The 12,709-nt window shown below is 41.8% G+C and overlaps 1 protein-coding gene across 6 annotated transcripts; it reads right to left on the reverse strand.

The window, feature by feature from the left end:
- Nucleotides 1-623: 623 nt before the first annotated feature.
- Nucleotides 624-12,667, reverse strand: ehmt2 (euchromatic histone-lysine N-methyltransferase 2). Of its 6 annotated transcripts, none has more exons than XM_073484249.1 (28): nucleotides 12,609-12,667; nucleotides 10,871-10,940; nucleotides 10,599-10,760; nucleotides 10,031-10,308; nucleotides 9,807-9,867; nucleotides 9,605-9,690; nucleotides 9,270-9,401; nucleotides 9,054-9,125; nucleotides 8,760-8,850; nucleotides 7,654-7,737; nucleotides 7,302-7,438; nucleotides 6,931-7,074; nucleotides 6,132-6,454; nucleotides 5,810-6,046; nucleotides 5,362-5,444; nucleotides 5,004-5,110; nucleotides 4,760-4,882; nucleotides 4,570-4,671; nucleotides 3,777-3,881; nucleotides 3,446-3,600; nucleotides 3,054-3,221; nucleotides 2,825-2,969; nucleotides 2,626-2,703; nucleotides 2,260-2,375; nucleotides 2,024-2,110; nucleotides 1,855-1,933; nucleotides 1,555-1,730; nucleotides 624-1,352 (listed from the first exon to the last, which is right to left on the reverse strand). In XM_073484249.1, exons 1-28 carry the CDS (start codon nucleotides 12,633-12,635, stop codon nucleotides 1,172-1,174), a joined length of 3,609 nt encoding a protein of 1,202 aa, XP_073340350.1. In that variant the 5' UTR covers nucleotides 12,636-12,667; the 3' UTR covers nucleotides 624-1,171. The 6 variants fall into 6 exon arrangements, with proteins under 6 accessions (XP_073340350.1, XP_073340348.1, XP_073340349.1 ...); XM_073484247.1 differs by having other exon boundaries at nucleotides 3,446-3,618; XM_073484248.1 differs by having other exon boundaries at nucleotides 7,654-7,740.
- Nucleotides 12,668-12,709: the final 42 nt, after the last annotated feature.

The following is a 12,709-nucleotide window of genomic DNA, read 5'->3' on the forward strand; positions in this document are numbered from 1 at the left end:
GTTACTTTCTAGACAGAATAATACAAAATAATAACTTTAATTATAAAGCATCTTTCAAATATATTGTCACAAAATGCTTTACAAATAAGTAATATATAAAATAGTAAACAGAGTTAGAAATCAACTAATAAGTTATTGTATGTTGTTTTAGGTTAAGTCAGCTAGCAGCTGCAAGTAACGTGCACATTAATGCATCAATGTTTTATTGACTACAGATATGTGGGTACTGTTGTCATCATCATCGTCTTTGTAATTTTCCTGTCCATATTCTTAATTTGACACGTAGACTGGCAATTATTAACAGAGTGGGACATCTTTGTTTTATTTAATCTCTGATTGTGCCCAGTGCAGCATCTCTCTTGTTTTGCATCGTGGCCTGTAAATGCCTCCAGTGGACACTATTAACACACCATCAGGCAACAGACTGGATGAGAAAAACCAGATAATCTAGATACTGTGTATACAAACTAAATCACAAAGGATGAGGTAACTTTATGAGGCAATAAAAATGTTTGGCTGTTTGTTAGGGACAAAAACCTGTTTTCACACATCTTCTGGACGACATCTGTCCATCACATCATGTTTTAAACCAGCTTTAACAAGGAGAAGAATGACACTCTGAATACAAGAGCCCAAAGATCAACTCATGAGCTAATTTATTACACTTAAGAGTGATAAAGAAAGTAATGCGTACAAAAATAAAGAAAATAAAGCTAACACAATCATCCTAGAACAACACTATCCATCAGGTCCTTGTTATGTCCAGTATGGGCTTTTTAATGGTCGACCCATTACTGTACTGTGTAAAAATGCATTGCTTTTGTTGGCACGACAGAAAAAACAGATTTATGACAGTTACATGATGGCAGACTCCTAATGCACAAGCTTCATGTGTCAAGGCAAAAGGACATCTTGATGTACAGTAAACATACTGTATGTACAGAATCACACAGGCTAAAAGATATGTTAAGGCCCATGTCCTCTTTCCATGATGATCGACTTCAAGGTGGCAAGTTTGTAAAGAAAAAGAGCATTTCAAGTAGAAAAAAACAGCACCATGCATCAAAGACAGAAATTTTAACATGATAAAACCGTCAAGATGTATTTCGACTGCCGATGTACGTGTGTGAAATGGATGAAGTTGATCCAAAGGCCCGCTGTGTGAGTGTTTTTAAGAGTTTCCCATCAGGCTCATCCCACAGTCGGCTCCCGACTCTGGACAAGCCTCCAGTCGAGCCAATCTGCTCTGCTCCAAGGCGATGGCCTCGGCCGAGTGCTTACATTTCTCTGATCCACACTGACAGGTGAAATACTTGCTCTTGATGTCCCAGAAGCGGTCTCCATAGTCGAATCTAGAGACACAGACAAAGGTTGGTCAAGTTTTTCGTGGAGGTCTTAATGGAGCTTCAGGCAGACAGAAAGAAAAAGAAATACAGAAAGAAAAAGAAATACAGACCGACAGAAAGAATTACAGAAATACAGACAGGAAAAATACAGATAGACAGAAAGAAAGCAAGAAAGCAAGAAAGAGGTGATCGTAAACATCTCACTCACCCCAGCTCTTGTCCGCTGAGGATGTCTCTGGAGCTGAAGAAGGCGATGCGGGGGAATCTCAGGTCCTGGTGCAGCATGAACACACGTACTGGGATGAGGTTTGGGTCACACAGGTGGTTGATGAAGCGGCTGATGTTGCCATAGTAGCGGGCGTCGATACAATACACCTCCCCGTCCTTCAGAGAAAACACAAGAGGAAGAACATGCATCGTCTTGGAAACCCATCACTATTCACACAGATGATAAACGTGCTCTCTCTTTCAAACACTTCATAAATACACTCTTCATAAAAAGGTTCACCTTGTTGTCCAGGTCAAACAGGTAGGAGTCGTCTTCTCGAACATCTGCCTCTGCGTCAGAGATCAGCTCCCCGACATATCTGTGTGGACAGAAAGAAGCTTCATTTCTAACCTGTGACTTCTCACATGGAAACAACCTGTCGTTCTCCCGTTGAGCAGGTGTCTCTTACTCGCAGATGAAGCTTCCCTGTGGAATATCCTGCAGAGCTCGGACTCCCCAGCCCATCTTCTCTGTCCTGTAGAGCTGAAGACGAACTCTGATGGGGTAAATAGGACATTATGATTTTACAGATGGTTTGATTTATCACGTGATCCAATTTGTAGGTTTGGTCATTTAATAGTAAGTTAAAAAGCTTCATGTGGTTGAGAAATATTATGTCAGATGAGTTATACTTAATATTCTCACTTGATTCCTGCCTGTACGACTCTGTTCTTGCACGTTCGGTAACAGGAACACGCCATGTTGCACTCAAATATAAGCGGAGGCTCAATTTTGTTGAACTCCTGGAGCAGCCGCTGGTCCTGAAAAATTATAAAACAAGTTGATTTTAGTTTCACTTCTTTCGTTTCTCCTGTAACATACAACTCTTTGTCAAAGGCCCCATGGATCTCACTGACCTCCAAAACCTCATTAAAATTTCTGCTTATAATTGCAGATGATATGGATATTTATTTATCCCATGAGAAAGAAAATCTCAAAAGCTGGCCAATTTCTGTTTCAGGTATTTTTTTTCTAAGCAGATTAATGAAGTAAAACAACATTTCCATTTACCTTGTCATACCAGCAGCGGATACTGAGCTGTCCACAGAGGCAGTTACTAGACGAGCAGTCGTCAGTGCAGCCACAGTGCTGAATTAAGATAATTGAAGGCATCAGATGTATTCTTTATTGCGGATAATATCACACGTGTGCGTTTGTGTCACAGAAAGAAAATAATGTAGTTAAAATGAAAGCTGTATTATCATTTTACCTGTAAGTGTGTAATATTGCGGTCTATGTTCATTGCTGAAGTTTCACAGTTTTCTGAAACATATTTGTAGTCTGATGGACAGCCCTCGTCATCCACTGCATTCACACAGGGGATCGGTACGTTCTCATAGCCCTGCGCAACGTCACTGGAACATGAAGCGGGGACTTGAATCAGCTACACATCAGAAAAACACCTGGAGAAGAATAACAGGTCACATGAAGACTCCTACCTGCAGATGATTCTCTCAGTCCGAAGCATGCGATTGGTTATTCCCCTTCTCAGCTTCCTGTTGATCTGGAGAGCAACCCACACCGGCGTGTCGGGCCGTGCGAGGGTGAGGGGCGTGTCTCCTTCCCTGTTCATGATGTCAATGTCTGCACCTCTGGACAGGAACAACCTGCAGGAGAAAGAGAAAAATCTACATCATCCCTCACACAACTGTGCAAGTTTGTGGGCTACAACTTGAGCACAATTTCTTAGCCTGCATTTGTTTACATTTTGGTGAAATGGCATCATGAAAAGTATGCAGAATTTGTTGTTAGCATTTGTGGAAAACTTAGACCAATGAGCAAGCGGTGGACGAGATGGATTAGATGTGGCTACAGCTTGCGTTTGACTCACGTGACACATTCCAGGTAGCCCTCTCTGGAGGCAATGTGGAGCGGCGTGTCTCCGTGCATGTTCACTGAGGCGAGGGAGCAGCCAGCGTTCAACACCAGCTCGGCTATATCCACGCTCCCTGCATACGCCGCCCAGTGGAGACACACGTTCAGCTCCTGCAGGGAAAGAGGGGACTGTTTAAAGTAATAACCTGAAATATTTTCTTTCAACTGCATTCGTTTTGTCTCTGTTACCACATGCTACAAGACAACAGGAAGACAGGCTGCTAGAGAAAGACACTTTTTTCATGCAACACATTCTACAAACTTTGTTTTCGCTAGTAGGAACTTACTTTATCATTAATGGTGACATCAGCTCCTCTGTTCAGCAGCGCTTTTATGACCGTTACATGTTTGTGCTCTGCAGCCCAGATGATCGGCGTCCAGCCCCCGCTGTCCTGAAACCAACCAACGTAAGAATAAGAGTTAGGAGGTTATGTTTTCACCCATGTCCATTTGTTGGTTGCTTGGTCGATAAGGGATTATAAGGGATGGGTCTCAGCCCAGAATAGCCCCCATTAACTTTTTTTTTCTTACTTGGGTGTTTTTCCACATTTTCATTAATTTCTCAGGGAATAATGAATGATAATTATGATGAAAAAAAATCAGCCAAATTTAGGTGGCTGGTATCTATGAGCAAATACAAAAGGGTACTGTTGGGCCTTGGCGGAGGTATGCACTCTACTCAGTGCCAGTGCTAGATTTATCTATAGCATAAATATCTGAGGATGTATAGTGATTGGTTTTGGCATGACTTTAACCTGAAGTAGCAGATTTATTTTGATCAGTTTCCACACAGGTATGCATAATTATTATTATCCTAGGACTAAAAATGTTGGTCCAATTAATGATTTTGTCTCATAACTGGTTAGATAATGTGGAAGAGGATTGTATGTACAGACAAAACAGGGATTTCTTGACTGTTTTTTCACATCAACATGGTTGACAAATGGAAGTATTTATTAACGTTAAAAGCAAAATCTTGTCAGGGCAATGCAAAAAGTCGTATAAAGGAATTAATGTAAATAAAAAGAAAAAAGGTCATTTGATGGCCATATAATACAAACATTCAGGCTCTTTCTTTACCTGTGCATTTACATCAACCTGCCCTGTTTCCAGAAGCATGTTCAAAATTTCCAGGTTTCCCAGTTTGGCTGCGTGGTGGAGGCCAGTATATCCATCCTCCTCCTTAAGACAAACACAGACTGAAATCAATCAACCAAAACCCCTGAAAGTTCACATTTCTGTTCCATTTTAAGCACAAACAGACACTCACAATATGATAGACACAGGCGCCGTTCTGGATCAGGTAGTGAGCCACTTCAATGTGATTGTTGATGATCGCTTCCAACAGGGGTGTCCTCATGTCTTTGTCCTGGGCGTCCACTTTAGCACCAGCCTGTCGGAGTACAATCAAATATCATCTTTAATCGCAGGCACAAAACTAGGAGATGATATTAACAGCCAAGATGAACGATGAGCGCTGTGTTTTAAGCTGCAGCTTGTTTTAATTTTCTCACCTGTATGAGCATGTAGCAGATTTCCAGCAGACCTCTCTGAGCTGCAGCGTGAAGAGCAGAGCGCCTGTTCTGAGAGTCAGGCTGGTACGTTGGATCTATGCCCTCCACTGTGATACACAGACACAAAGTTTTAACACACAAATCTGCACAGATTCACAGGGAGCTCTTGGGATCAGCAGCCAACAGGAAGTGTACAAATGATCAACACCTCTCATTAAGAAGATATACGTTAAAGAATTTAACGTGTGATCAAACCCAGACAGTATGGGTAAAATAAGACCTATCATGAAGCTTTTGTCTTTATAAAATTGTACAGACAATACTTGTTCACAAATGAAAAAGTATTTTAGTCACTCACTCAGCATGAGCAGAACTCTCTGCACCTCTCCTTGTTTGGCAGCAGGATAGAGCTGGCGGGGGTGGAACCTCAGTTTCTTCTTTCTGCCAAGTAAAAACAACAATTTGATCTAAATATTTTGAAGTCCTCTTCTCAGCTGAAAGCTACAGCAAACATGATATTTGATATCTTTTCGATACCATTAAGAAAAATAAATGCAAGGACATTAAAAGATAAATGTAACGAGGCTGTAACATGACAACAAGATACAACGCTTCGGCTAACATGAGGGGAAAAAAAAAAGCATTTTTAAAAGGAGAAATTTAAATTCAAACATATTCTTAAAACATAATGATTAAAATTACAGACTTTAAAGACTCTATACAAACTCTTGATTTTTGTTTCTTGTCCACATTTTACTCCTCATATCTACTGTTACTGAAAATATTATCTAAATCTGAACTCCAACCTCTCAGTGTCCTGCGTAAGAATGGCCTTCTGCAGCGCCGCCCTGCTGGGCCCCGGTGGTAGTGCGCTGGGGCTGACGGGTTTCCCATTTGGCATGCAGAGCGAGGGCCCCACGCTGTCCACTCCCTCCTCTGCTGGGGGGATGGTGGTTGCGGTCGCTGCAGAGGCTACAGGCTGCGTGGGCTGCTGCTGTTGCTCCACTGCCACCGTTACCAAACCGTTACTACGCATACGAGCGCTGGAGGAGGGAGTGAAGAAGAGCACAGGTAAGAAAACAAGAAAATGGGTTGATAATATTTCTCTTGTATGTCATCCAATTTTACCTGACAGGTCTTTCGGGCATCTTCCCGTCCTTCATCCCTCCTGTTGAGGCCGTAAGCGAGGGTGCCGTGGGGGCGGAGGGCGGCAGAGACGGGGTGGTGGTGGAGGAGGCTGACATCGTGACAACGGTGGTTGCGGAGGCTGTAGCCGAGCTGAAGGAGGGGATGGTGACCTCCTGGGCCTCGGAGGCATCTTCACCACAATGTGGACAAAAGAGCATGCCGCCGTCGTTCCCTCTGCTGCGCCCTCCGCCCAGCACTGTCACACACCCGCGATGGAAGCGGTGAGCGATGCGCTGGTCTGGGCAGCACTCGAGAAACGTGCCCTGAAAGAGAAAAAGAAGGGTGGATTTAAAGGAAGAGAAAGAGGGAGAGAGGGCAGGGTATAGATGAGGAGAAAGATGAGAAGAAAGTAGGATATAAAAGGAGGAAAAGGGGGAGAAAAAGTCAAATATTGTGTAGGAGAACGCAGGATAACAAGGAGGAGAAATAGTAGGAGAAAGTTCGATATCAAGGAGGAGAAAGAAGAGAAGAAAGGAGGATAGAGAGGAGGAGAAAGGAGAGGCCAGCAAGATCAAGAAGGAGAGGAAAACACAGCAGGTAATAGAAGAGGAGGATGAGAAGAAAGTATCATATCAAGGAAGAGAAAGGGGAGGAGAATATAGGATATCAAGGAGGACAAAAAAAGTAGAAGAAAAGAGATGAAAGTAAGATATCGGGTAGTAAGGGTAGAAGAAAGCTGGATTTGAGGAGGAGAAAGAAAAGAAAGTAAGAAGAGGAAAGAAATATTATCAATACTCACTGCTATGCAGAAGTATCCACACCCAGGACAGCAGTGGTGTTTGACCATGTGTGATCGATGGACGTCACAGAGAACCATGAGGGGAACCCGACTCGACGGCCGCATCGTCTCCCCTTTTATTGTCCGATTGGTGCAAGCCCTCAGCTGGCAAACAGTGCAGGAGAGACGGGAGTTAGAGATGTGGCTTCAAGGAAAGTTATCTGTTATCACCCACACACACACTGTCCTGCTACCCAAATCTACAAGAAACATAAATCGAAACATATCAGATATACAAAGCTAAATCATCATCGTTATGATTACCTGTAAATACCCATTAATATATCACATGATTCACACAGATGGAGAGCTCCTGCAGAGTCAACACAAACCTCTCCGTTGATGCTCTCAGTGGCCATACACTGTCTGCTGACGCGGTGGCTGGTGCTGTCCACTCGAGGAGCCTCCATCCTGCAGCTGCACAGAGGAAGCTCCTCCAGCCGCTCCGTGTCTCCTGCATCGCTTCCTTCTGCAGAGGACAGATTTGATTATTTTGAGGCAACTGTCCATTTCAGATTGAAGGAGATTATCTACAGACTTATTTATTGACCCTAAAATATTCAACCCTAAAAATGTGTTATTTATATCATACCTGAAAAGATCAGTCGATCGTTTAAACAAAAATGTACTTCTTTTGATAATCAAATCATCTTTTAAGTAATTTTTAAACAGTAATGAACGTACCATGATGAGGAGAAAGTGTCAAACTGTCAGCAGCAGCGATGTCCAGAGCGCCCAGAGGAACCTCTGTGTACTCAGTCGTCCTTCCTGCTGAGGAAGCATTACATGAGATACATGCTAGAAAATGATGCTGTTAGCGAGGTAGAAATGCTTTGATGCAGTAACAATAAAAAGCACTTTTGTCACCTATCAACAGAAAAATATACATTAAAGTCTCGACAAACAAATTGCCCCATTCGATTCAACAGTTAGTAGCCGTACCTTTGGCAGCAATTACAGCTTTGAGAATTTGTGGACAGGTTTGTATCAGCTTTGCACAAGTGAAAACTGTATTTTGTTTCCATTCTGCTTTGCAAAAATGTTCCAACTCTGTTGGGCTGCGCAGACACTGAGATTCCTTCTGCAAATTCTTGCTTCCGTGTATCACAGGCCCTCTGGTTCTCTCCCCCACACCCAGCTTCTGACAACAGTCGTCTCTCTGCAGATTTAGACCTGAACCGTTTTGTTTCCATTTTTTGATGATTGCCCTGACTGTACTCGCAGAGACATTCAGCGCTTTGGAGATTTTCTTGTATCCATTTCCTGATTGGTACTCTTTAATTATCTCATCTCGAATTTGTTGGGAGTGTTTCTTTCTCTTCATGACTTTTTTGGCAGAAAACTGGCAAAAGTAAGGGAGGAGACTTTTCACACCTTAATTAGACACAGCTGATCTTCATTGAGCTTATTATGTGACTTGGCACTATCTGACCGCAAATGGCTTATGCTGCATTCACATGCTCCTCAGATGGTTCAATTTTCCGAGTTGGGAAGTCATTCTTCCGACTTCGGTATGTTCATGCAGGTCACGTCGGAATGAGCAACATGGATGCCAAAAAGAAGTTGTTTTGCATTTTATCGCTCAGAGTGTAGGAAATGCATGAACGCACAAGATAACCAGTGATCATGTAGGTGAGTCATGGTGAAGGGGGTGAACTATTGCAAAATTTTGATTAATTTATTGACAATAAAGAGACTTTTCTCTTGATAAACTACATCTAACATGATTCAGCGTTGTACATCGTTATGGGAGACAAGTTTTAGAAAACCAAGCAGGTAACATCACTCACCTCCGACCGTCTCCACCACGTCGGCTGTGTTTGACGACTCCTCGCTTTCGTTTCTACTCTGTCCGGCTCTCTGTGTTTCAGACTCTGAACTCTGCAAGGAAGAAATATCAGAATATAAAAATCTGTCAAGTGTAAAAAAACAATACACCAATCATATTTGAGTTTCATGCATTTGTTTAAGTTTACCAGAGTGACATCTAAAGATGTAAACAGTGTCTGTAGAGAGAGATTAGTGTATCTTTAAGTACATCACAAAGTAATTATGAAGCTTGTAAGATAGATAGAATCACTCACATGATCTGACATGTTCACTGACCCCTCTATGTCTTTAGTGTGCTGCCTTGCTTCTGCTCCACCATCTTCAAACTATAAAAGAAATAAAAGTTTTACAGTTTAACAATAGAAATATTACATGATGAACATGCTATTGCATTGTTCTAAATAATATGTGCATTTGTTGACAATGAGTGTTCACTTTTAATGAACAATAAATAAATCTGAGCATCGCACCTTTTCCGAATCTCGGATGGACGGACTGGAAATTAGAGTTTTTTCCTCCTCCGACCTCCCCAAACTGCTGTTGTTTTTCTCTGGTGAGGTTTTTGTGACAGACTCCACCTTTTTATGGAATAAGGTTTCTTCCTGAGCTCAGGAAAGACATTTGCAATGAATAATATTAGAGGGACAGTTCAGCTCGAAGACAAAAATACATATTTTTACATAGATTGTTTTGGTGTGAGGTGTCTGCCTTCTTTTGAATATAATGGAACTAGATGGCCCATGACTTGTAGCGGTCTAAGCACGATAAAAGTTTCAAATATATACCTGCAAAAACATAATCTTACCACAGTTTGAGCGTTGTCTGGAACGTTCTCTGACTTTGCAGGTGCTCTGTTGTTAGATGAATGATCCAGTTTTCTCCTTTTTGCAACTATTGGGAGCATAAACCAAAACACAGTGAGTTTTTAAGACTCTCCAACTCTTTTTTTAAATAGTAGAAATTTGATCATTTTACACAGGAAACATTAGTGCTTGTGAGTAACTAACCTGTTTCAGAGTCGGGGGAAAGGCAGGCAGAGGATCCTGAAGGTGTCTCTGCGTGGCTCATCTGTCAAACAAACACAGTGAGTGACTCAAGGTTACAACAAACAACTGAAAAACTGCTAAACTGTGTGTGTTCTGTCAGTGGATGGAAGATGTTTGACATTTCATAAAACACTTTCAAGAGCATTACACATTTGCTTTTCCTCATACCAAATGGAAACACTCACCTGCCCTGGTGGAGGCCTGTTCATGGTCTTGCGAGCCCGGTGGATCTTAGGTGGGGCAGGAGAGACAGAGGGAGACGAGGAGGCCGTGGCAGAGGAGGAAGAGGAAGAGGACGAGGAAGACGATGAAGAAGAGGAAGGAGCAGGGGCATGGACGGATTTACTGCTACCAGGCCCAGAAACACTCATCTTTGCTCGGCCAGGGGACAACGATGAAGACGTAGAAGGAGAGGAGGACAACGAAGAGGCGGACATTGATGGAAGGGACTTTGCTGCATGTCCTGTAAGAGGAAGGTGAGAGCAAAGAGAAAATTCCTTAAAAACGTAATAAATAATTAGCATCACATTTAGTTTAACACAAGAAAAACCTATGAGGTTTCAAGAAACATAAGCAAAGTCTCCAGGAAATTTCGAAATTACACAAAACTCTAAAATACATGAGCAGTTAAATGTCATTAAACCAAGTACGACCGGATCAACAACTTGTAAAATTTGAGACGGATCAAATAACTCGAACAAAGAGCCACCATTTCGGTAACATCACCGAAAGCTGACTGGATCTGAGTCTCACCTGCAGTAGGTTTGTTTGGAGAGGAGGAAGGCGACCACGTCTCATCCTCCTCTCCAGCTCTGGAAGCGTCCTTTCCAGGCTGCTGAGATGACAACATCGATGGCATACCACCCATTGGCTCCGTCTTCTGGGCAACAGCAGCTGAGGTGGACGCTGCATTATCTGAAAGTTTAGAGTTCTCCGTGAGTTTTTAGAAGTACCACTGACAAAACTCATACATGAATTCTGTTGATGCATCTTCTGAAAATGCACAGATCTCCCAACAGACATACCTTCTTTCACATGACTTGGTCCAGCCAATGACTCTGCTGGTGTTTCTGAGTCATTTCCTTCAAGAGGCTCCTGGCAGAGAAACAACACATGGCAGGAAAAATCATGAGAATATTCTGTCTTTTTAAAAAGCAACTGATGTTCAAGATGAGAGACAACTATATATGTTCATGTTATTGCAGTTACAATACATGTGTAACAATTTAACTATAGTTGGAGTTGTTACATGATCAACTATAATCTTCTACTATGTTTTGAGAATGAATCCGAAGAAATGTAGAAGTATACCTGGACACATTCACACACCAAAAATCTAGTACATGTTAAACACACCTGCTTTCATAGGTATATTAAACAATATACCAATGAAAACCTGCACTTCTTGCGCTAAAATATGTGTTACACCAGTAAGGAGTCATTCATCTACTGCAGTTTCAGTATCAACTGGCTTTTCAAGTAGTAATGCAACATTTTATCAAACCTAACAGGATTTCAATGGATAACTAGTGTGTGAATAATAAGGGATAACTCTTGTTTGTGGTCATTTTTTAATCTCAAACCAGAGCTGTCCACTGATTCTACAATGAAACCATCTGGTTACAGATTAGCATTAGTCTTTTAAGCAAAACAGTAACCAACAACATACTAGCCAGGATTCCCAAGGAAACAAAGTTGATACTAGGAACAGACTGATTATCTGGAGCTGATATTCAGCATTTTTTGCTATTCTGATAGTCAATTTCTTTGTTTTTTGTGTCCGATTGCCAAGTAAATACAATTTAAAAATGTACTACTTTGGCTCTGATACAGCGTCATTTCTATGTATGTAGTCATTTTGGGTGTGAACGGGTGGATGCCACTAGACATTTTTTCATTTGTTTTCCAGTATAAATCCGTATTAGTGACCTCCTATTGATGATGTTATTAACATGTGAATGGTCACATTAGATATAATGTGGTAACTCGCCTAGTTTAAATGACAATATATCCAGTCACCAGACACATGCACTAAATAGTTTTGTGTCAATAAACTTAAGTTAAACTAGCATCCGATCAGTAACGTCTGTTGACGTGTTTATAACAGCCAGAAATCAGTTTTTAGTGCAGTTGCGTGACTAACTTCCGGGTTCTCCACTCCAAAATAAACCTCTCAACCAATGGCTGATCTTCTCTGATGTTACGTCACGTGCCGCCATCGGTCAATCAACTCATTCATGCCTTTTAAACAAACCAAAGCAAGACCTTTCAGCTAACAATAGTCCTTACGATAAAAAAAGCAACGTAGATTTAAAACACTGACTGCTTACAATAATCTATTCTCACCTGGATTAACGTTATTTCATCATAATCACAGTGTGAAAAGGAGAGTTTAGCTGATTTAGCTTTGAAAACTGGTCCAAACTTCCAATCGCCTAGCGCGATAAAAGCAACACAAGAAAGATGGCTGCGCAGTGATATGAAGCAGAAAGCAATACAGGAAATAATTGAAACACTTAACAATATTAGAGTAATTAATGTTAGCTAGTTGACACAAAATTGTCACAGGCTAACGTGGCTAGCAATGTAGCACAGCTTGCAACAAAGAGCTCTAATAATCGACCAACAAGGACATTTTGAATTATGGCAGCCTGCAGCTTAATTTGCATGTTTTTGCTATGTCGGCTAACGCGTTTACAAGTGGTTAAACGGACGTGAATTCCGTTATCGTGCATTTTTTTTGCGTTGCAGTGGGTTTGCTACCTTTGTCGTTGTCTCAGATGCCGACATGTTTCCCGATGACGACCACCGACGTATATGAACGTGCCGCGTCATCGGCCAAGCCCCGCCCCCCCCCCCCCTGC

Source organism: Pagrus major, chromosome 16 (assembly GCF_040436345.1).
Source record: "Pagrus major chromosome 16, Pma_NU_1.0".
Lineage (NCBI taxonomy): Eukaryota > Metazoa > Chordata > Actinopteri > Spariformes > Sparidae > Pagrus > Pagrus major.

What these genes read in the sequence shown, in the direction of transcription:
- ehmt2 (XM_073484246.1), bottom strand. Translation starts at nt 12,635, where the DNA reads ATGTCGGCATCTGAGACAACGACAAAG. An exon ending in CATCTGAGACAACGACAAAG is followed by an intron (nt 10,941 to 12,608) that starts GTAGCAAACCCA and finishes TTTCTCTGCCAG; the next exon opens with GAGCCTCTTGAAGGAAATGA. An exon ending in TGTTTGACCTGGACAACAAG is followed by an intron (nt 1,731 to 1,854) that starts GTGAACCTTTTT and finishes TTTTCTCTGAAG; the next exon opens with GACGGGGAGGTGTATTGTAT.